Below are 24,207 nucleotides of genomic sequence, written 5' to 3' on the forward strand. Positions count from 1 at the left end.
AGCTCGAAAAGGGCAAATACCGCCGCCTATCGTCTCCCGGATGGTATTGCACATCATTGGATTGGATTGGCTGAAAAAGTGCATCGAAAAAATAACTCCGGTCCACGTTTTACTTCTGGGGCATGCATCTGGATACTATTGCATTGACTGAGGGGACTGGAAGCAGCGTGGATTATCTGTTTCGGAGTATAACGTTGGATCAATAAACGCAATCGATATTTGGAATGGCGATCAGGAATTGGATTAATCTTTTTGCAGAACATCTGATCTGAGGTAAGGACTCTATGTTACCAGGCTTGGGTTAATCAGAGGTTTTTTCACAGCGATCACAATGCGCGCGTGTGTGTGTGTCTGTCTGTGTGTGTATGTGTGTGTGTGTGTGTGTGTGTGTGTGTGTGTGTGTGTGTGTGTGTGTGTGTGCACGTGCGTAACGTTAACGCTAAGCACGGCATGGATAATAGATTTTTCAGCCCGCTTCTCTAGCGTGCATAAGGACACATACTATCGATAATCTAGCGTTTATTTGAAAACGATTCATAAATCAGCCGAAAAATGACAACGTGTTTTGTGTATTTCACTAAAGGGCTATTATCGCGGAATTTCTCTGAAATTACTAGAACTCTCCGAAACTATGCTCGTATTCAAAATGGTATAAAACGGAAACGTACCAATGAAGAAAAAACAATCCGTTTCGTACATGTTGACTGCAAGCAAGTCATTGATAAGCGACGGGTGTTTTAGACCCATAGCCATAATTTAAGATATAGTTTAAGCGTTCGCAAATATTCCCGACCTCCCATTGACTAAAGCGCTGGCACAGAAGGGGTTATCTGGTCAAAGAGGCGTGGCACTGGATATGTACAGTGATACAGGTATAAGGACACTATGTAAGTCATACTGGCCAGCAGTGAAACTAGTAAGAGTAGGTAAGGGATATGGATAGTTATTGATATAGTTTCTACAGATATGCAGGTATATACAGACAGATAAATACAGAATAAATATACGGTATATACAGTATTATTGTGCATGCTATCATACAGAATTATATGGGTTATATGCAGGTGTATAAGTAGGTATATACAATAATTATATCCAGGTATATTCAGATAGATATGGAAATATATCTATGCGGTAAATATAAATATATATATGTATATATACGGTATATACAGCACTATATACAGAGTTATATGGGTAGACTATAGTATGAAGTAGGTCGTTTATGGTTTAGGTAGATTATTATGATTGCTATGATTACAGTGTAGGACAGTTGTAGAGAGTGAAAGCAGTAGGTATGTATAAATTGAGTATAAGCATATAGGCATATCTTACCTTACTTTATCCTTTATCCTTTATCCTTTTTACCTTATCTTATCTTGTCTTACTTTATCATATCTTATCTTACCTTGTCTTACTTTATCTTATCAAACCCTAATATATTTCTCCCATTTCTGAAATAATGCGTTAAAGCTGCAACAATAAATTTCTGACCACTAGAGGGAGCACAGCAGGGAGCCATTGTTTACAAAAGAATTGTCTCTCCTTCTCCCAAAATTAAAGCCTTTTTTGTCTTCTGAATCTAAACATTCGACTTTCTCTCTGGAATTTAGAAATAGAGAACATTAAATACTTCACTGTCAAACGTAACACTATTCTGACAGCACAATATTGATTGTGATTGCAATTAAGAGATTTGCTGAAAAAAGTACTTTTTAAACACAAAATGGGCAGAGCTAAAGCTCGGTCTGGGTTTTGTAAACAAAGGAAATAAAAGATGGCCGCTGTTGGCGCAGGGTGGATGGACAGGAATGTGCACAGGTACGGTCTTTTTTTCTTATGATTTATTTACCGCCCCCTGGTGGCCCCACGGTTGAAAAACCCTTTTGAGTGGCGAAACATTTTATACTTATATACTTTTATATATAATGGGGGGGGCGGGGGCATTTTTCCCAGGTTAGAGCAATAGCCCCCCCAAGTGTCTGTGCCCGGCCCTGCAGGTGGTCGTGACGTGTGACGTGTTTGTAATTAGCCTGTGACTCATGGCTGGATGGAAACAACGACGTCACTCACTGGTTGTCAAGAGCTCCTCCCACGTCACAGTCGCAGTCTCTACAGCCATTCAGGTCGTGGCTCAGCGCCCAGTGCTCAGCCTGAGGACACACACACACACACACACACACACACACACACACACACACACACGCACGCATGCACGCACGGACACACACACACACACACACATACACAGGTTTAGTTCCAGAGAGAGACAGGCAGGCAGACAGGCAGACAGGCAGACAGACAGACAGGCAGACAGACAGACAGACAGACAGACAGACAGACAGACAGACAGACAGACAGGCAGACAGGCAGACAGACAGACAGACAGACAGACAGACAGACAGGCAGACAGACAGGCAGACAGACAGACAGACAGGCAGACAGACAGACAGATGGAAAGACAGACAGACAGACAGACAGACAGACAGACAGACAGACAGACAGACAGATAGATAGATAGATAGATAGATAGATAGATAGATAGATAGATAGATAGATAGATAGATAGATAGATAGATAGATAGACAGACAGATAGATAGATAGATAGATAGATAGATAGATAGATAGATAGATAGATAGATAGATAGATAGATAGATAGATAGATAGATAGATGGAAAGACAGGGGGACATAAAGATGAAGGGGGACATAAAGAGATGGGGGACATAAAGATGAAGGGGGACAGGGGGACATAAAGATGAAGGGGGACAGGGGACATAAAGAGACGGGGACAGGGGGACATAAAGAGATGGGGGACAGGGGACATAAAGATGAAGGGGGACAGGGGGACATAAAGATGAAGGGGGACAGGGGGACATAAAGAGACGGGGGACAGGGGGACATAAGATGAAGGGGGACAGGGGGACATAAAGAGATGGGGACAGGGGGACATAAAGAGACGGGGGACAGGGGGACATAAAGATGAAGGGGGACAGGGGACATAAAGATGAAGGGGGACATAAAGATGATGGGGACAGGGGGACATAAAGATGAAGGGGGACAGGGGGACATAAGATGAAGGGGGACAGGGGGACATAAAGATGATGGGGGACAGGGGGACATAAAGAGACGGGGGACAGGGGGACATAAAGATGAAGGGGGGACAGGGGGACATAAAGAGATGGGGGACAGGGGGACATAAAGATGAAGGGGGACAGGGGGACATAAAGAGATGGGGACAGGGGGACATAAAGATGAAGGGGGACAGGGGGACATAAAGATGAAGGGGGACATAAAGAGATGGGGGACAGGGGGACATAAAGATGAAGGGGGACAGGGGGACATAAAGAGAAGGGGACAGGGGACATAAAGATGAAGGGGGACATAAAGAGATGGGGGACAGGGGGACATAAAGTGAAGGGGACAGGGGGACATAAAGATGAAGGGGGACAGGGGACATAAAGATGAAGGGGGACAGGGGACATAAAGATGAAGGGGGACATAAAGATGAAGGGGACATAAAGAGATGGGGACAGGGGGACATAAAGATGAAGGGGGACAGGGGGACATAAAGATGAAGGGGGACAGGGGGACATAAAGATGAAGGGGGACATAAAGATGAAGGGGGACAGGGGGACATAAAGATGAAGGGGGACAGGGGGACATAAAGATGAAGGGGACAGGGGACATAAAGATGAAGGGGGACAGGGGGACATAAAGATGAAGGGGGACAGGGGACATAAAGATGAAGGGGGACAGGGGGACATAAAGAGACGGGGACAGGGGGACATAAAGATGAAGGGGGACAGGGGACATAAAGATGAAGGGGGACAGGGGGACATAAAGAGACGGGGGACAGGGGGACATAAAGATGAAGGGGGACATAAAGAGACGGGGGACAGGGGGACATAAAGATGAAGGGGGACAGGGGGACATAAAGAGATGGGGGACAGGGGACATAAAGATGAAGGGGGACAGGGGGACATAAAGATGAAGGGGGACAGGGGACATAAAGAGACGGGGGACAGGGGGACATAAAGATGAAGGGGGACAGGGGGACATAAAGAGATGGGGGACAGGGGGACATAAAGAGACGGGGGACAGGGGGACATAAAGATGAAGGGGACAGGGGACATAAAGATGAAGGGGGACATAAAGATGATGGGGGACAGGGGGACATAAAGATGAAGGGGACAGGGGGACATAAAGATGAAGGGGGACAGGGGGACATAAGATGATGGGGGACAGGGGACATAAAGATGAAGGGGGACAGGGGGACATAAAGATGAAGGAGACAGGGGACATAAAGAGACAGGGGACAGGGGGACATAAAGATGAAGGGGGACAGGGGGACATAAAGATGAAGGGGGACAGGGGGACATAAAGATGAAGGGGGACAGGGGGACATAAAGAGATGGGGGACAGGGGGACAAAAGAGACGGGGGACAGGGGGACATAAAGATGAAGGGGGACAGGGGGACATAAAGAGATGGGGGACAGGGGGACATAAAGATGAAGGGGGACAGGGGACATAAAGAGATGGGGGACAGGGGGACATAAAGATGAAGTGGGACAGGGGACATAAGATGAAGGGGGACATAAAGAGATGGGGGACAGGGGGACATAAAGATGAAGGGGGACAGGGGGACATAAAGAGAAGGGGGACAGGGGACATAAAGATGAAGGGGGACATAAAGAGATGGGGGACAGGGGGACATAAAGATGAAGGGGGACAGGGGGACATAAAGATGAAGGGGACAGGGGACATAAAGATGAAGGGGGACAGGGGACTAAAGATGAAGGGGGACATAAAGAGATGGGGACAGGGGGACATAAAGATGAAGGGGACAGGGGGACATAAAGATGAAGGGGGACAGGGGACATAAAGATGAAGGGGGACATAAAGATGAAGGGGGACAGGGGACATAAAGATGAAGGGGGACAGGGGGACATAAAGATGAAGGGGGACAGGGGACATAAAGATGAAGGGGGACAGGGGGACATAAAGATGAAGGGGGACAGGGGACATAAAGATGAAGGGGACAGGGGGACATAAAGAGACGGGGGACAGGGGGACATAAAGATGAAGGGGGACAGGGGACATAAAGATGAAGGGGGACAGGGGGACATAAAGAGACGGGGGACAGGGGGACATAAAGATGAAGGGGACATAAAGAGACGGGGGACAGGGGGACATAAAGATGAAGGGGGACAGGGGACATAAAGATGAAGGGGGACAGGGGGACATAAAGATGAAGGGGGACAGGGGGACATAAAGATAAAGGGGGACAGGGGGACATAAAGATGAAGGGGGACAGGGGGACATAAAGATAAAGGGGGACAGGGGGACATAAAGATGAAGGGGGACAGGGGGACATAAAGATGAAGGGGGACAGGGGGACATAAAGATGAAGGGGGACATAAAGATGAAGGGGGACATAAAGATGAAGGGGACAGGGGACATAAAGATGAAGGGGACAGGGGACATAAAGATGAAGGGGGACAGGGAACAAAGAGAAGGGGACAGGGGGACATAAAGATGAAGGGGGACAGGGGACTAAAGATGAAGGGGACAGGGGACATAAAGATGAAGGGGGACATAAGATGAAGGGGGACAGGGGACATAAAGATGAAGGGGGACATAAAGATGAAGGGGGACTAAAGAGATGGGGACATAAAGATGAAGGGGACAGGGGGACATAAGAGACGGGGACATAAAGATGAAGGGGACAGGGGGACATAAAGATGAAGGGGGACAGGGGGACATAAAGAGATGGGGGACAGGGGGACATAAAGATGAAGGGGGACAGGGGGACATAAAGAGATGGGGACAGGGGGACATAAAGAGACGGGGGACAGGGGACATAAAGATGAAGGGGGACAGGGGGACATAAAGAGATGGGGGACGGGGGACATAAAGAGACGGGGACAGGGGGACATAAAGATGAAGGGGGACAGGGGGACATAAAGATGAAGGGGGACAGGGGGACATAAAGATGAAGGGGGACTTCCACCTCTGCTGACATCAGAGCGTGACTCACAGACAGACACTGGACCCTACAACACGACCCCCCAGCTGCTTTCTCTCGGAGAGACTAAAAGTGACCGTAATGTTATTAGAGGGCAGCGCGCAGCACCCGCTTCTAAAAAAGACCTCCGGGGGGCGTATTATTATTATCATTACGACGTCACCGTTATTAGTAAATCTCTAAGGTGTGACTCGATAGCAGTCGTCTGATGAGTGTCTGTTATTGTTTTTCGAAACGCGAGGCTTTGCATCAAGAAGACGGGATCCGCTTTGTGACCCCCCCCCCCCCCCCCCCCCCCCCCCCCCCCCCAGGCCTGACCATTTTAGGACAGCTGTAAACCCACACCGACCGGACAGGCCTCAAATCCCCGGGCTAAATTTAGACACTGCCCCCCGGGCAGGAGCTCACATTCCTGGCTACTATTCCTAGCGGAGCGGAGCGGGTGGAGGAGAGGTGAGTTATAATGGGATGTGTGGTGGATCACCGTGTGACACCTTGGGAGGGAGGGAGGGAGGGAGGGAGGGAGGGAGGGAGGGAGGGAGGGAGGGAGGGAGGGAGAGTGGGAAATGTGGGGGAAATGAACCCGATCAATGAATGTAGATAGTCAGGTTTATTATTGTCCCGTGGTGATGACCGGGAGGATGCGACCCTCTCTCTGCGCCGCCCCCTTCGCCTCAAATAGATCCGCCATCAGCTCTATTTTTCAATCTTTCAAAATGTTCAGTTGCTATCGCATGCACTTATCTGTGTTTCATTACCGCATATGAGTGCATGCTTACCAACGGTTTCGCCTGTTTTACCGCAACACTACCATCACCGACATCTAAAGGCCCTTCCCATAGTCTAGCGGACCGTACGCGGACTGGACTCATTGAGCTTTCATAGTCGATCGTACCTCAGCGGACCTCCACGGACCAATTTCCTACATGTCTCGTGCCAGTTTACTACATTTCCCCACAATCCTTTCGCACTGTTTACACTTCTGTTATGGCGTCATTATCAGATGATGAAGAAGAGCTGCTCTGTTTACTGGCTTTAATAATAATCTTTAAAGTCCCGGAGTGATGTATCATATATATTATAAATGTCTGTATTTCTGTACTTCATTTGCCAGTCTCTCTTCAAAATGTGCGTCTATCTATGCCATCGTTTTTTTTACCACAAGATGGCGATGGCGTCAAGGACAAATCTCAAACTCTCCTCGCGCGGTGTCACATTTAATGCAGGTCATGGTCAACAAAGACCCCGAGCAGCGTTTTGTGTGACACCAAGTGGGCGCCGCGGACGTCCGCGCGTCAGAAAATAGGAGCTTCGCACTTGGACTCTGCTTTGGGTCTGCTTTGAGTACCCTTTGGGTCAGCTTTGAGCCCGCGGGAGTCTGCTCCGTGTACGGTCCGCTCGACTATGGGAAGGGCTTAAGAAGGGAGATCCCCCCCTTGAACTTCTAAGGTTTCTCTCCTCCACATTGCCTTGCATTTTTTCCTATTGCTAGGTTTTAGTGAGTTTTTCCTTACCTTCGCGTGGGGTATGTCTGGGAGTGTTGCATTCATTTATTTTACATTTTATTTTGGATTTCATGGTGATTTTTTTAGTTTTGTTCTTGATTTATTGTGATGTTTCTTCTTGACTTGTTTTTTTTTTTTTTTTTTTTATCCACTTTTTCTCCCATTTTTCTATATTTTCTCCCATCCCAATTTCGTATCATCCAATTCAACCCTCCCCTGTCACGAACGCTGTTTCTTGCCTCCCACAAGCCGGCTGCAATGTGGACTAAGTCATACATAGCACAAGTCCCCTCCGGTACTTGAGGTAACAGCAGTCGCATCTTTTCACCTGTGCAGCTCGATCTCTCAGTGTCGAGGAGTAACGCGTGGGAGGCTCACGCTGCCCCCGACACTTCCTGATTCTACTGCGCAGGCGCACCAACCGACTTGTAGGAGTCGCTTGTTCACAACGTTCGATCCCCACCCTTCAGTTTTCCCTCCCCGTAATACGGCCAATGTGTATTACTGCGGACGACCAGCTAAACTGAAAACAATGTGGAGAGCTGGATTCGAACACGCGAATCCTAGCGTCTCCACACTGGTGGCGAGTGCCTTGCCCACTACACCACCTAGCCGCCCTTCTTCTTGACTTGTTTAAAGAAGACGTGTACGGCCCGCGTCTAGTTTTTTACCAACCCCATTTCCAGTTCCGCGTTCGCGTTCTGCGATCTGATTGGCCACTGACGTTTCTGGTCGTGTGACATCTGCGCCAATCGTGTGACGCCTGTTTCAATCACCGGTTAAGCTTAGGCGCTCTTTCGAAGTTGGTTAAGGTTAGAGTTTGTCTTAGAGCAGGGCGATAGAACACCAGCCCTGATTCCAAACTCTAACCTTAACCAACTTCGAAAGAGTCGCCTAAGCTTAACCAGTGATAAACTAGGCGTTAGGTAGTTTGCAGGCTGTTCGAGGCGGAAATGGGCGCAGAAACAGGCGTCACACGATTGGGCGCACATGTCACATGACCAGAAATGTCAGTGGCCAATCAGATCGCACCAGAAACGTCAGTGGCCAATCAGATCGCACCAGAAACGTCAGTGGCCAATCAGATCGCAGGACGCGAATGCGGAACTGGAAATGGGTTGGTAAAAAACTAGACGCGTCCGGCCCATGGGGACATTAACGTGTGTTGTCGGGCCTTACAGATACATTAGATTTTATTTAGATTTGATTGATCAGAGTTATAGCTGGATGACTCAGCGGAGGCACCGGCCTGGCGAGTCCCCAGGAGAGGGAGGAGGAGCCCGGTCAGACGTGGCTCTTTAACCCTCTCACTACCTCATTATCCCACGGAAACATGGACGAGGACGAGAGAGAAACGGAGACGGCATGAGGGATGGGGTGAGAGGCGTGAGAGATGAGGTGAGAGGCATTCTGGGAGGGCGGGATACATGTGGAGAGAAAAACAGAGCTGTCTCTAAGTCATTGCGGTCAATGGGGTGGCGTTCTTGGCAGTCTAAGGAAGGTACTGACCGCTGCCAGGGTTAGGGGTTCGATTCCCACTGTGGGGCCACCCACGCTGAACAAAGTAGCAGTCATTCTATTGTAAAGTGCTTTAAAAAGGAAAGGCCAGTGAGCAAGGCACAGACGGATAAAGAGGGAGCGATCAGACTGGGAGACCCATGTTACTGACCAGACACTCTATATCAGTGATGGCTGTTTACTGCAGAGCAGGAGGGACTGAGAGACCCATGTTACTGACCAGACACTCTATATCAGTGATGGCTGTTTACTGCAGAGTGGAGGGACTGGGAGACCCATGTTACTGACCAGACACTCTATATCAGTGATGGCTGTTTACTGCAGAGTGGAGGGACTGGGAGACCCATGTTACTGACCAGACACTCTATATCAGTGATGGCTGTTTACTGCAGAGTGGAGGGACTGGGAGACCCATGTTACTGACCAGACACTCTATATCAGTGATGACTGTTTACTGCAGAGTGGAGGGACTGGGAGACCCATGTTACTGACCAGACACTCTATATCAGTGATGACTGTTTACTGCAGAGTGGAGGGACTGGGAGACCCATGTTACTGACCAGACACTCTATATCAGTGATGACTGTTTACTGCAGAGTGGAGGGACTGGGAGACCCATGTTACTGACCAGACACTCTATATCAGTGATGACTGTTTACTGCAGAGCAGGAGGGACTGGGAGACCCATGTTACTGACCAGACACTCTGTATCAGTGATGACTGTTTACTGCAGAGCAGGAGGGACTGGGAGACCCATGTTACTGACCAGACACTCTATATCAGTGATGACTGTTTACTGCAGAGCAGGAGGGACTGGGAGACCCATGTTACTGACCAGACACTCTATATCAGTGATGACTGTTTACTGCAGAGTGGAGGGACTGAGAGACCCACGTTACTGACCAGACACTCTGTATCAGTGATGACTGTTTACTGCAGAGCAGGAGGGACTGGGAGACCCATGTTACTGACCAGACACTCTATATCAGTGATGCCTGTTTACTGCAGAGTGGAGGGACTGGGAGACCCATGTTACTGACCAGACACTCTATATCAGTGATGGCTGTCAGAATATAGAGCTATTATTTGAACACATACCACTTAAAGCACCACTTAATATTATCGGTAATCGACAAACCGCGGACGACCTGTGTTTATACGGCATTGCGCCCGGCAGGTTAGGCGATGCACGATGTAACGTCCTGAGAATACCGTGACGATTGAGTTGATCTCAGCTGGTTGCCATGCCGACTGTTATCTCACCAGACACTGGTCGCAGCTGCGTCCGGTAACGAGGCGCTTGCAGAAACAGTCTCCGCTGACCGGGTCACACTGGGAGCTACCGGACACCGTGCCCCGACCGTCACACTGGCAGGCTGGGGTGGGAGGGCAGAGGTCGAAGGGTAAAAGGTCATGAGGGGTGTCAGAGTCCCGGGTGTGTAGTTAAAAAGAAACTAAACAAATCAGATGTTAATGTTTATGTTTTTGTTTATTAGGATCCCCATTAGTCATCATCAACGTGTTCTTCCTGGGGTCCTCACAGATATACACATACAAATATGAAACATTCAGTGTAAATCAGTCATATATCACATACATAATCAATAGAAAATAAAACAAAAGGTCATAGTGAAACTATTTTACTATTTCTTTCACTATTTGGGCACTTTTACACAATTCCTGTGAGTTTATGGAACACCTCTGTAATTATATATTTTTTTAATTCATTGTTTTGTATTTCTAATCAAGTCCTCAAAAACAGCATTTTTCTACCTCAAGACGCGCCAATATGAGAATTAGAGACATAGATCATATTAATATAAGTCCACATAGCTAGGAAACAATGCTAAACACTGAAAAAGGCCATTTATAAGATAGTTCCCCTTTAATGTAAATGTAATGTAAATGTAATGTAAATGTATTGTAAATGTAAATGTAATGTAATGTAAATGTAAATGTAAATGTAAATGTAATGTGAATGTAAATGTATGTAAATGTAACACAAAGTAAACAGAATACGTTTTGGATAACATGGCTGCAGCTACACTCATGCAGGACATATATTGATTTCCTTCCGGATTATGGCTCCTTTGAGTTTCTTTTTGAAACTGTCCTTGTTTTCCGTCCGTATGATATGTAATGGGATCCTATTCCAATATGTTATGGCTCTAGTCTATACATTGCAGTTTTCTTTAGAGCGTTGGTTCTAGGCAGAGGTAGGGTGAAGCGACTACTTGAAGCATGTCTGGTATTATGGTCATGTCTATCATTGGTGGATAAAAGCATAGAATACAATTGAGTGGGTTTACTTAATGTTATACGATAAGATAAAATAAGATAAGATAAGATACGATACGATAAGATATGATACGATAAGATTATGCTGCTGGCCAGTATGACTTACTACTAGGGATGCTCGATATTGGCTTTTTTACCGATACCGATATACCGATATTGTCCAACTCTTAATTTCCGATACCGATATCAACCGATATCACATTTTAATGCCGATATCGGCCGATAATATCGGTAGGCCGATAATATCGGACATCATTTCTATAGAAATGTAAAAGAAAAAAGAAAAAAAAAAGAAAAATATTGAAAACCGATACCGATATTTTCCGATATCACATTTTAATGCCGATATCGGCAGATAATATCGGTAGGCCGATAATATCGGTAGGCCGATAATATCGGACATCCCTACTTACTACCATAGTGTCTTTATACCTGTAACACTGTACATATTAATACTACAACTCTGTAAATACATCTGATTAGCACTATTACTCAGTAGTACTAATTTATATATGTTTTACCCAGTTTAATCACCTGTACATTGTATATTACTATTGCACGTTACTGTTACATTTACACTCTGGTTGGATACCAATACGAAAATGTATGTAAATGTAATGTAATGTAAAATTTGGGTTAGAGGTTAACTCACGTTGGCAGCCCTGGGGGGTGGGGTTAGGGTTATGGGGTTAACTCACGTTGGCAGCCCTGGGGGGTGGGGTTAGGGGTTGACTCACGTTGGCAGCCCTGGGGGGTGGGGTTAGGGGTTATGGGGTTAACTCACGTTGGCAGCCCTGGGGGGTGGGGTTAGGGTTATGGGGTTAACTCACGTTGGCAGCCCTGGGGGGTGGGGTTAGGGTTATGGGGTTGACTCACGTTGGCAGCCCTGGGGGGTGGGGTTAGGGTTATGGGGTTGACTCACGTTGGCAGCCCTGGGGGGTGGGGTTAGGGTTATGGGGTTGACTCACGTTGGCAGCCCTGGGGGGTGGGGTTAGGGTTAGGGGTTGACTCACGTTGGCAGCCCTGGGGGGTGGGGTTAGGGTTAGGGGTTGACTCACGTTGGCAGCCCTGGGGGGTGGGGTTAGGGTTAGGGGTTGACTCACGTTGGCAGCCCTGGGGGGTGGGGTTAGGGGTTAACTCACGTTGGCAGCCCTGGGGGGTGGGGTTAGGGGTTAACTCACGTTGGCAGCCCTGGGGGGTGGGGTTAGGGGTTAGGGGTTAACTCACGTTGGCAGCCCTGGGGGGTGGGGTTAGGGTTAGGGGTTGACTCACGTTGGCAGCCCTGGGGGTTGTCGGCGCTCAGCCCGAAGAAGCCGGTCTGGCACTTGTCGCAGCGCGGCCCCTCCACGTTGGCCTTGCAGCGGCACTGGCCCCCCAGCAGGCCCAGGGGGGGATCCGTGTGGTCGTCGCACATCCCGCCGTTCTGAGAACCGTCCGGGTCGCAGTCGCAGGCTGGAGGAGAAGAGAGGAAAGAGGAGAGGAGAGGAGAGAGGGAGGAGAGGAAGTGGAGAGGAAGAGGAGAGAGGGAGGAGAGGAAGAGGAGAGGAAGAAGAGGAAGAGGAGAGGAAGTGGAGATGAAGAGGAGAGAGGGAGGAGAGGAAGGAGAGGAAGTGGAGAGGAAGAGGAGAGGAAGAGGAGAGAGGGAGGAGAGGAAGAGGAGAGGAAGGAGAGGAAGAAAAGAGGAAGGAGAGGAAGGAGAGAAAGAGGAGATGAAGTGGAGAGGAAGAGGAGAGAGGGAGGAGAGGAAGAGGAGGAAGAGGAGGAAGAGGAGAGAGGGAGGAGAGGAAGAGGAGAGGAGAGAGGGAGGAGAGAGGGAGGAAGAGGAGAGGAGAGAGGGAGGAGAGAGGGATGAGAGGAAGAGGAGAGGAGAGAGGGAGAGAGAGAGGGAGGAGAGAGGGAGGAGAGGAAGAGGAGAGGAGAGAGGGAGGAGAGGAAGAGGGGACGATTAGACACACGTGACACACGTGTGTTTGTGCAGACATTCAGACATTCAGACACGCACACGTATGGCACTCGCCACTGTGTCCTTTATGAGAAGCTCGGCTGGTCGTCTCTGATGGAGAACAAACACCGGTGTACTGTATGTACATCTTTAAGGCCCTTGTTGGTAAGCTACCTCCTTATACTACATCATTATTGGTCAGCTACCTCCTTATACTACATCATTATTGGTAAGCTGCCTCCTTATACTACATCATTATTGGTAAGCTACCTCCTTATACTACATCATTATTGGTAAGCTGCCTCCTTATACTACATCATTATTGGTCAGCTACCCCCTTATACTACATCATTATTGGTAAGCTACCTCCTTATACTACATCATTATTGGTAAGCTACCTCCTTATACTACATCATTATTGGTAAGCTACCTCCTTATACTACATCATTATTGGTAAGCTACCTCCTTATACTACATCATTATTGGTAAGCTACCTCCTTATACTACATCATTATTGGTAAGCTACCTCCTTATACTACATCATTATTGGTCAGCTACCCCCTTATACTACATCATTATTGGTAAGCTGCCTCCTTATACTACATCATTATTGGTAAGCTGCCTCCTTATACTACATCATTATTGGTAAGCTGCCTCCTTATACTACATCATTATTGGTAAGCTGCCTCCTTATACTACATCATTATTGGTAAGCTGCCTCCTTATACTACATCATTATTGGTAAGCTGCCTCCTTATACTACATCATTATTGGTAAGCTGCCTCCTTATACTACATCATTATTGGTAAGCTGCCTCCTTAAACTACATCATTATTGGTAAGCTGCCTCCTTATACTACATCATTATTGGTAAGCTGCCTCCTTATACTACATCATTATTGGTAAGCTACCTCCTTATACTACATCATTATTGGTAAGCTACCTCCTTATACTACATCATTATTGGTAAGCTACCTCCTTATACTACATCATTATTGGTAAGCTACATCCTTATACTACATCATTATCAGTAAGCTACCTCCTTATACTACATCATTATCAGTAAGCTACATCCTTATACTACATCATTATCGGTAAGCTACCTCCTTATACTACATCATTATTGGTAAGCTACCTCCTTATACTACATCATTATTGGTAAGCCTCCTCCTTATACTACATCATTATTGGTAAGCTACCTCCGTATACTACATCATTATTGGTAAGCTACCTCCTTATACTACATCATTATTGGTAAGCTACCTCCGTATACTACATCATTATTGGTAAGCTACCTCCGTATACTACATAATTATTGGTAACCTACTTCCTTATACTACATAATTATTGGTAAGCTACCTCCTTATACTACATCATTATTGATGAGCTACCTCCTTATACTACATCATTATTGATAAGCTACCTCCTTATACTACATCATTATTGGTAAGCTACCTCCTTATACTACATCATTATTGGTAAGCTAGCTCCTTATACTACATCATTATTGGTAAGCTACCTCCTTATACTACATAATTATTGGTAAGCTACCTCCTTATACTACATCACTATTGGTAAGCTACCTCCTTATACTACATCATTATTGGTAAGCTACCTCCTTATACTACATCATTATTGGTAAGCTACCTCCTTATACTACATCATTATCGGTAAGCTACCTCCTTATACTACATCATTATTGGTAAACTACCTCCTTATACTACATCATTATTGTTAAGCTACCTCCTTATACTACATCATTATTGGTAAGCTACCTCCTTATACTACATCATTATCGGTAAGCTACCTCCTTATACTACATCATTATCGGTAAGCTACCTCCTTATACTACATCATTATTGGTAAGCTACCTCCTTATACTACATCATTATCGGTAAGCTACCTCCTTATACTACATCATTATCGGTAAGCTACCTCCTTATACTACATCATTATCGGTAAGCTACCTCCTTATACTACATCATTATCGGTAAGCTACCTCCTTATACTACATCATTATAGGGTAAGCTACCTCCTTATACTACATCATTATTGGTAAGCTACCTCCTTATACTACATCATTATTGGTAAGCTACCTCCTTATACTACATCATTATTGGTAAGCTGCCTCCTTATACTACATCATTATTGGTCAGCTACCTCCTTATACTACATCATTATTGGTAAGCTGCCTCCTTATACTACATCATTATTGGTCAGCTGCCTCCTTATACTACATCATTATTGGTCAGCTACCTCCTTATACTACATCATTATTGGTAAGCTGCCTCCTTATACTACATCATTATTGGTAAGCTGCCTCCTTATACTACATCATTATTGGTAAGCTGCCTCCTTATACTACATCATTATTGGTAAGCTGCCTCCTTATACTACATCATTATTGGTAAGCTACCTCCTTATACTACATCATTATTGGTAAGCTGCCTCCTTATACTACATCATTATTGGTAAGCTACCTCCTTATACTACATCATTATCGGTAAGCTACCTCCTTATACTACATCATTATCGGTAAGCTACCTCCTTATACTACATCATTATCGGTAAGCTACCTCCTTATACTACATCATTATCGGTAAGCTACCTCCTTATACTACATCATTATAGGGTAAGCTACCTCCTTATACTACATCATTATTGGTAAGCTACCTCCTTATACTACATCATTATTGGTAAGCTACCTCCTTATACTACATCATTATTGGTAAGCTGCCTCCTTATACTACATCATTATTGGTCAGCTACCTCCTTATACTACATCATTATTGGTAAGCTGCCTCCTTATACTACATCATTATTGGTCAGCTGCCTCCTTATACTACATCATTATTGGTCAGCTACCTCCTTATACTACATCATTATTGGTAAGCTGCCTCCTTATACTACATCATTATTGGTAAGCTGCCTCCTTATACTACATCATTATTGGTAAGCTGCCTCCTTATACTACATCATTATTGGTAAGCTGCCTCCTTATACTACATAATTATTGGTAAGCTACCTCCTTATACTACATCACTATTGATAAGCTACCTCCTTATACTACATCATTATTGGTAAGCTACCTCCTTATACTACATCATTATTGGTAAGCTACCTCCTTATACTACATCATTATCGGTAAGCTACCTCCTTATACTACATCATTATTGGTAAACTACCTCCTTATACTACATCATTATTGTTAAGCTACCTCCTTATACTACATCATTATTGGTAAGCTACCTCCTTATACTACATCATTATCGGTAAGCTACCTCCTTATACTACATCATTATCGGTAAGCTACCTCCTTATACTACATCATTATTGGTAAGCTACCTCCTTATACTACATCATTATCGGTAAGCTACCTCCTTATACTACATCATTATCGGTAAGCTACCTCCTTATACTACATCATTATCGGTAAGCTACCTCCTTATACTACATCATTATCGGTAAGCTACCTCCTTATACTACATCATTATAGGGTAAGCTACCTCCTTATACTACATCATTATTGGTAAGCTACCTCCTTATACTACATCATTATTGGTAAGCTACCTCCTTATACTACATCATTATTGGTAAGCTGCCTCCTTATACTACATCATTATTGGTCAGCTACCTCCTTATACTACATCATTATTGGTAAGCTGCCTCCTTATACTACATCATTATTGGTCAGCTGCCTCCTTATACTACATCATTATTGGTCAGCTACCTCCTTATACTACATCATTATTGGTAAGCTGCCTCCTTATACTACATCATTATTGGTAAGCTGCCTCCTTATACTACATCATTATTTGTAAGCTGCCTCCTTATACTACATCATTATTGGTAAGCTGCCTCCTTATACTACATCATTATTGGTAAGCTGCCTCCTTATACTACATCATTATTGGTAAGCTGCCTCCTTATACTACATCATTATTGGTAAGCTACCTCCTTATACTACATCATTATAGGTAAGCTACTTCCTTATACTACATCATTATTGGTAAGCTACCTCCTTATACTACATCATTATTGGTAAGCTACCTCCTTATACTACATCATTATTGGTAAGCTACCTCCTTATACTACATCATTATTGGTAAGCTACCTCCTTATACTACATCATTATTGGTAAGCTACCTCCTTATACTACATCATTATTGGTAAGCTACCTCCTTATACTACATCATTATTGGTAAGCTACCTCCTTATACTACATCGTTATTGGTAAGCTACCTCCTTATACTACATCATTATTGGTAAGCTACCTCCTTATACTACATCATTATTGGTAAGCTACCTCCTTATACTACATCGTTATTGGTAAGCTACCTCCTTATACTACATCATTATTGGTAAGCTACCTCCTTATACTACATCATTATTGGTAAGCTACCTCCTTATACTACATCATTATTGGTAAGCTACCTCCTTATACTACATCATTATTGGTAAGCTACCTCCTTATACTACATCATTATTGGTAAGCTACCTCCTTATACTACATCGTTATTGGTAAGCTACCTCCTTATACTACATCATTATTGGTAAGCTACCTCCTTATACTACATCATTATTGGTAAGCTACCTCCTTATACTACATAATTATTGGTAAGCTACCTCCTTATACTACATCACTATTGATAAGCTACCTCCTTATACTACATAATTATTGGTAAGCTACCTCCTTATACTACATCATTATTGGTAAGCTGCCTCCTTATACTACATTATTATTGGTAAGCTACCTCCTTATACTACATAATTATTGGTAAGCTACCTCCTTATACTACATCACTATTGATAAGCTACCTCCTTATACTACATAATTATTGGTAAGCTACCTCCTTATACTACATCATTATTGGTAAGCTAGTTTCAAGTTTCTTTAATAGTTGTCATACAGAAGTACAGAATACTTTCATACAAAATGCTTCTTACTGTTACGCTCCAGAGACTGTGCTAGACAAGATAGTATCAAATAACATAGTATAGCATGTAATTTAGAAGAAGAAAATGAGGTCACAGTGTTCGGTATAGACATATGTACAATGTTCTGAGTTACCATATAATATACAATACTATGCAGTGTACTAATGTACAGTACTATCTAGTGCAAAGCAGAAATGGGATGAGGTACAATTTAGGTACAATTTACAGTAAGGTGTACGAGTTGTAGTGCAATCCTTCATCAATAAATATAAAGTGTTATACTACATAATTATTGGTAAGCTACCTCCTTATACTACATCATTATTGGTAAGCTACCTCCTTATACTACATCACTATTGATAAGCTACCTCCTTATACTACACCATTATTGGTAAGCTACCTCCTTATACTACATCACTATTGATAAGCTACCTCCTTATACTACACCATTATTGGTAAGCTACCTCCTTATACTACATCAGTATTGGTAAGTTACCTCCTTATACTACATCATTATAGGTAAGCTACCTCCTTATACTACATCATTATTGGTAAGCTACCTCCTTATACTACATCATTATTGGATTGAAATGTTGGAACCCATGGAACCCGTTCCAGTGACTGGCTGGTCCTTAAAGCTTGAGATTCTCCCCTCTCTGTTGCAGAGTTTAAAACCTCGATCTCCAACCTTTGTCAATCAAGTTGTACGTGTTTTAATTGATTTGTTATCCTTGCTCTTTGCCTCGTCTTGTTGTCTCTTTGTTATGATTATAATATAAATGCTGTGTACACTCGACGTGACTGTAAATGAGGGAACCTTCAGTTGCAATGAAATGCACACACACACACACACACACACACACACACACACACACACACACGCACACACACACACACACACACACACACACACACACTCAAATCACTCACCGACACAGACGCGTGGGTCCCTGATGTCCTTGGCCGGGTCCTGGTAGTAGAAGGGTTTGCACATCTCACAGGTGCGGCCCATGGTGTTGTGGAGGCAGTCGTCACACACTCCTCCACTGGTGTTGCCCGTGGCGAGGAACACAGCCATGTCAAAGTGACACACGCTGGAGTGGCTGTTACAGTCGCACTCTGCAGGACGCAAGAACAGAACCGGGTCAGAACCAGTGACACACGCTGGAGTGGCTGTTACAGTCGCACTCTGCAGGACACAAGAACAGAACCGGGTCAGAACCAGTGACACACGCTGGAGTGGCTGTTACAGTCGCACTCTGCAGGACACAAGAACAGAACCGGGTCAGAACCAGTGACACACGCTGGAGTGGCTGTTACAGTCGCACTCTGCGGGACACAAGAACAGAACCAGGTCAGAACCAGTGACACACGCTGGAGTGGCTGTTACAGTCGCACTCTGCAGGACACAAGAACAGAACCAGGTCAGAACCAGTAACACACGCTGGAGTGGCTGTTACAGTCGCACTCTGCAGGACACAAGAACAGAACCGGGTCAGAGTGACACACGCTGGAGTGGCTGTTACAGTCGCACTCTGCAGGACACAAGAACAGAACCGGGTCAGAACCAGTGACACACGCTGGAGTGGCTGTTACAGTCGCACTCTGCAGGACACAAGAACAGAACCGGGTCAGAACCAGTGACACACGCTGGAGTGGCTGTTACAGTCGCACTCTGCAGGACACAAGAACAGAACCGGGTCAGAACCAGTGACACACGCTGGAGTGGCTGTTACAGTCGCACTCTGCAGGACACAAGAACAGAACCGGGTCAGAACCAGTGACACACGCTGGTTACAGTCGCACTCTGCAGGGGGGACCTCATGTGTTACATCTTGTTTTTATTATATTTAACATGTATTCTCATCTATCTATTTCTTAATTTCTTGAGAGGAAGGAGAGGAAGAGGAAGGAGAGAAAGAGGAGAGGAAGTGGAGAGGAAGAGGAGAGAGGGAGGAGAGGAAGTGGAGAGGAAGAGGAGAGATGGAGGAGAGGAAGAGGAGAGGAAGGAGAGAAAGAGGAGAGGAAGTGGAGAGGAAGAGGAGAGAGGGAGGAGAGGAAGTGGAGAGGAAGAGGAGAGATGGAGGAGAGGAAGAGGAGAGGAAGGAGAGAAAGAGGAGAGGAAGTGGAGAGGAAGAGGAGAGGAAGAGGAGAAGAAGGAGAGGAAGGAGAGGAAGGAGAGGAAGGAGGAGAAGAAGGAGAGGAAGAGGAGAGAGGAGAGGAGAGAGGGAGGAGAGGAGAGAGGAGAGGAAATGAGAGGGAGGAGAGGGAGGAGAAGAAGAAGAGGAGAGGGAGGAGAAGAAGAAGAGGAGAGGAAGTGGAGAGGAAGAGGAGAGAGGGAGGAGAGGAAGGAGAGGAAGAGGAGAGGAAGTGGAGAGGAAGAGGAGAGGAAGAGGAGAGGGGGAGGAGAGGAAGAGGAGAGGAAGGAGAGGAAGAGGAGAGGAAGGAGAGAAAGAGGAGAGGAAGTGGAGAGGAAGGAGAGGAAGAGGAGAGATGGAGGAGAGGAGAGAGGAGAGGAAAGGAGAGGAGAGGAGAGGAGAGGAAGAGGAGAGGAAGTGGAGAGGAAGAGGAGAGAGGGAGGAGAGGAAGGAGAGGAAGAGGAGAGGAAGTGGAGAGGAAGAGGAGAGGAAGAGGAGAGGGGGAGGAGAGGAAGAGGAAAGGAACGAGAGGAAGAGGAGAGGAGAGGAGAGGAGAGGAGAGGAGAAGAGAGGAGAGGAGAGAGGGAGGAGAGGAAGAGGAGAGGAAGTGGAGAGGAAGAGGAGAGAGGGAGGAGAGGAAGAGGAGGAAGAGGAGAGATGGAGGAGAGGAAGAGGAGAGAGGGAGGAGAGGAAGTGGAGAGGAAGAGGAGAGATGGAGGAGAGGAAGAGGAGAGAGGGAGGAGAGGAAGTGGAGAGGAAGAGGAGAGATGGAGGAGAGGAAGAGGAGAGGAAGAAGAGGAAGAGGAAGTGGAGATTAAGAGGAGAGGAAGAGGAGAGGAAGAAGAGAGGGAGGAGAGGAAGAGGAGAGGAGAGAGGGAGGAGAGAGGGAGGAAGAGGAGAGGAGAGAGGGAGGAGAGAGGGATGAGAGAAAGAGGAGGAAGAGGAGAGAGGGAGGAGAGGAAGAGGAGAGGAAGTGGAGAGGAAGAGGAGAGGGAGAGAGAGAGGAGAGGAAGTGGAGAGGAAGAGGAGAGGAGGAGGAGAGAGAAGAGGAGAGGAAGGAGAGGAAGCGGAGAGATGGAGGAGAGGAGAGGGAGAGAGAGAGGAGAGGAGAGAGGGAGGAGAGGAAGAGGAGAGAGGGAGGAGGAGGAGGGGAGAGGAGAGGAGAGAGGGAGGAGAGAGGGAGGAGAGAGGGAGGAGAGGAAGAGGAGGAGAGAGGGAGAGAGGAGAGGGAGAGGAAGGAGAGGAAGTGGAGAGGAGAGGAAGAAGAGAGGGAGGAGGAAACTTCTACAACACGCAGCGCATTTTAGCCACAATGTACGGCGGACAAACCACCTTGCCTCTGAAATTCTGAATTCTGAAATATTATTTTTTTTTAATTCTCTTTTTCCCCCTTCTTTTTCCGTTTTTCTCCCATCCCAATGTTAGTCGTTATGCCAATTCCCAATCCCCTTCCTGGTCGTTGCGCACTCTACCCCCTACCGTCAGTCTGGGAGGGCGGAGACTATCATATCACATGCTTCCTCCGACACATGTGTAGCCAGCCCACCGCTTCTTTTCACCTGGCAGCGCGGACTCTCACTGGGGAGTGTAACGTGTGGAAGGTCACACTACCTCTCCTAGATCCTTCCTTCGCTGTGCAGGCGCCCCGACCGAACTGTAGGAGTCGCTGTTTTACAACGAACAGGACCCACCCTCGCCAGCTTCCCACCCGCTAACACTGCCAATTGTGTTAGTATGGACGGTCGGCCAAGCCGGAGGCACCACAGCCGGATTCGATCCCACTGGCTCTGTGGTGGTAGACAGACGCTTAGTCCGCTGCGCTACCCGGACGCCCAATTCTGAACTATTCTGAATAGTTGCTGAACCTACGCCGAACACTCGACTGAATGAGTCGTCGTCCGGTTTCCTCCGGTTTCATCCGGTTTCAGGCTGAACTCAGAACTCACTCTTGCAGGCGTTGGCGTTGCTGCCCTCTGCTGGTCTCCAGGGAAGGTCATTGTGGAAGTCATCACAATTCTCACAGTTTAGACCCTTCGTGTTGTGGTTACACACACACCTGCCGTGCACCTGGAGGAGAGGGGGGGAGAGGGGGGAGAGAGGGGGGAAGAGAGAGAGAGAGAGAGGGGGGGAAAGAGAGAGAGAGAGGGAGAGGGGGAGAGAGGAGGGGAGATAGAGAGAGAAGAGAGAGAGAGAGAGAAGAGAGAGAGAGAGAGAGAGAGAGAGAGAGAGAGAGAGAGAGAGAGAGGGAGAGAGATAGGGAGAGAGGGGGGGGGTGAGAGAGATAATGAGAGAGATAAGGTAAGATATTCCTTTATTGATCCACTTGGGAAACTGATGAATGATGAAGTGATGAATGATCACAGGAAACAAGACGAGGCTTTCATTTTGGGAGAAAGCTGTGTTTACAAAGACTCTTGCCGCCCTCTAGTGGTCAGAAAACGATTATTGCAGCTTTCATGTCTCAAGATATTTACGATCTCAAAATCTCTTAAATCTCAATATTTAACGAGGATTTTTTTCAATTTGCAATCGTTTCATTAAATTTTTTATGCATCACTGACCATTGTATTCATTTGTTTATTTATTGAGCTGAAATAAACACAAGACAGATTACAGTATAAGGCCAATAGAAGCAAAAAAAACCAACAGGACAGAAAAACTCAAATTACTCTGATGATTACAGATCTGTATTCAACTTTCAAGTTCAAGTTTGTTTATTATTTGTCATAATAAAATACAGTATATCAAAAAGCAGGGTAGCCGGACAAGCACTCACAGGTTCAATGTTTTTTAATGGCAGCCTGAATAAAAAGCAGACATGTTTCGGACAATGTCCTTCTTCAGTGGTATGGCTAGCACTGGAAATACATTCAAGGTGATGGTTAAATACACCTGGCAGGTAATTGACACGGCAGGAAATGACATCACAACGCAGGTGTGCCTGTGCAATATGACCAAATGAATGACAAAATAGAGTCCAATCATAATTTATACATATATATAGATATATCTATATCTAACACCAATCTACATTATAAACAATACAATACAAAACAAAACAAAATGACCAGAAACTTGATAACATATAACATGCCCATTAATTTATAGGGCTGATTGAGCCACTTTACGTAATTAATTAATTCGTTTCAAATTATACATTGGGCATCTTTGTGAAGCATGCCTCTAGTTTGGCAACAAACAACAACTTTAATAAAACCAGAAATAACACTGTAGGAGTAAGAAGGTTAGAGGAAACAGGTCTTACTCCTACTTTGTGTTATTTCTGGTTTTATTAAAGTTGTTGTTTGTTGCCAAACTAGAGGCATGCTTCACAAAGATGCCCAATGTATAATTTGAAACTAATTAATTAACGTGTGGTTTTATTTGACATTCCTTAATTCCACGTTGAAATTACGCAATACGTTAAAGTGCGGGGTCCCCAAAAAAAATCCTAAATAAAATGGGGTCGTGGTGTGAAAAACGTTGAGAACCCCTGATTTGAGAACCCCTGATATAGAGCGATGCGTAGAGTCCTCCCTCTGCCCCCCCCCCCCCCCCTCACTCCCCCCCCCGCGACTCACCATCCCCTCGATGTCGTCCGGGACCCCGGAGATGGGGGCACACTCGGAGGCGTGGCCGTAGCAGAAGCAGTTGCCGCGGACGACCAGCTCATACATGGCGTAGTAATACTTCTCTTTGATCTCCACGCGGGGGTCCAGCAGGTTGTCTCCCAGCGTGTGCAGCTTCACGAAGTTCACGCGCAGGTTGGTGATCTTCAGCTGGTCTGTGGGGAAGGGGTGGGGGGGGCAGAGAGGGGGGGGGGGGGGGGGGCAGAGAGAA

The 24,207-nt window shown here is 45.9% G+C and overlaps 1 protein-coding gene across 1 annotated transcript in view; it reads right to left on the reverse strand.

Annotated features, from left to right (window-relative positions):
• The window catches only part of lamb2 (laminin, beta 2 (laminin S)), a gene marked incomplete at its 5' end in the record, with an annotated part of 71,159 nt that overhangs the window by 30,434 nt on the left and 16,518 nt on the right, over positions 1-24,207 (reverse strand). Inside the window, 6 exon segments of the mRNA XM_084313312.1 lie at positions 2,074-2,153; positions 10,316-10,428; positions 12,623-12,802; positions 19,160-19,348; positions 22,314-22,434; positions 23,949-24,151. Of these exon segments, the coding sequence (XP_084169438.1) occupies positions 2,074-2,153; positions 10,316-10,428; positions 12,623-12,802; positions 19,160-19,348; positions 22,314-22,434; positions 23,949-24,151 (886 nt within the window).

Source organism: Notolepis coatsorum (genome assembly GCF_963971535.1).
Source record: "Notolepis coatsorum genome assembly, chromosome: 4".
Classification (NCBI taxonomy): Eukaryota; Metazoa; Chordata; class Actinopteri; order Aulopiformes; family Paralepididae; genus Notolepis; species Notolepis coatsorum.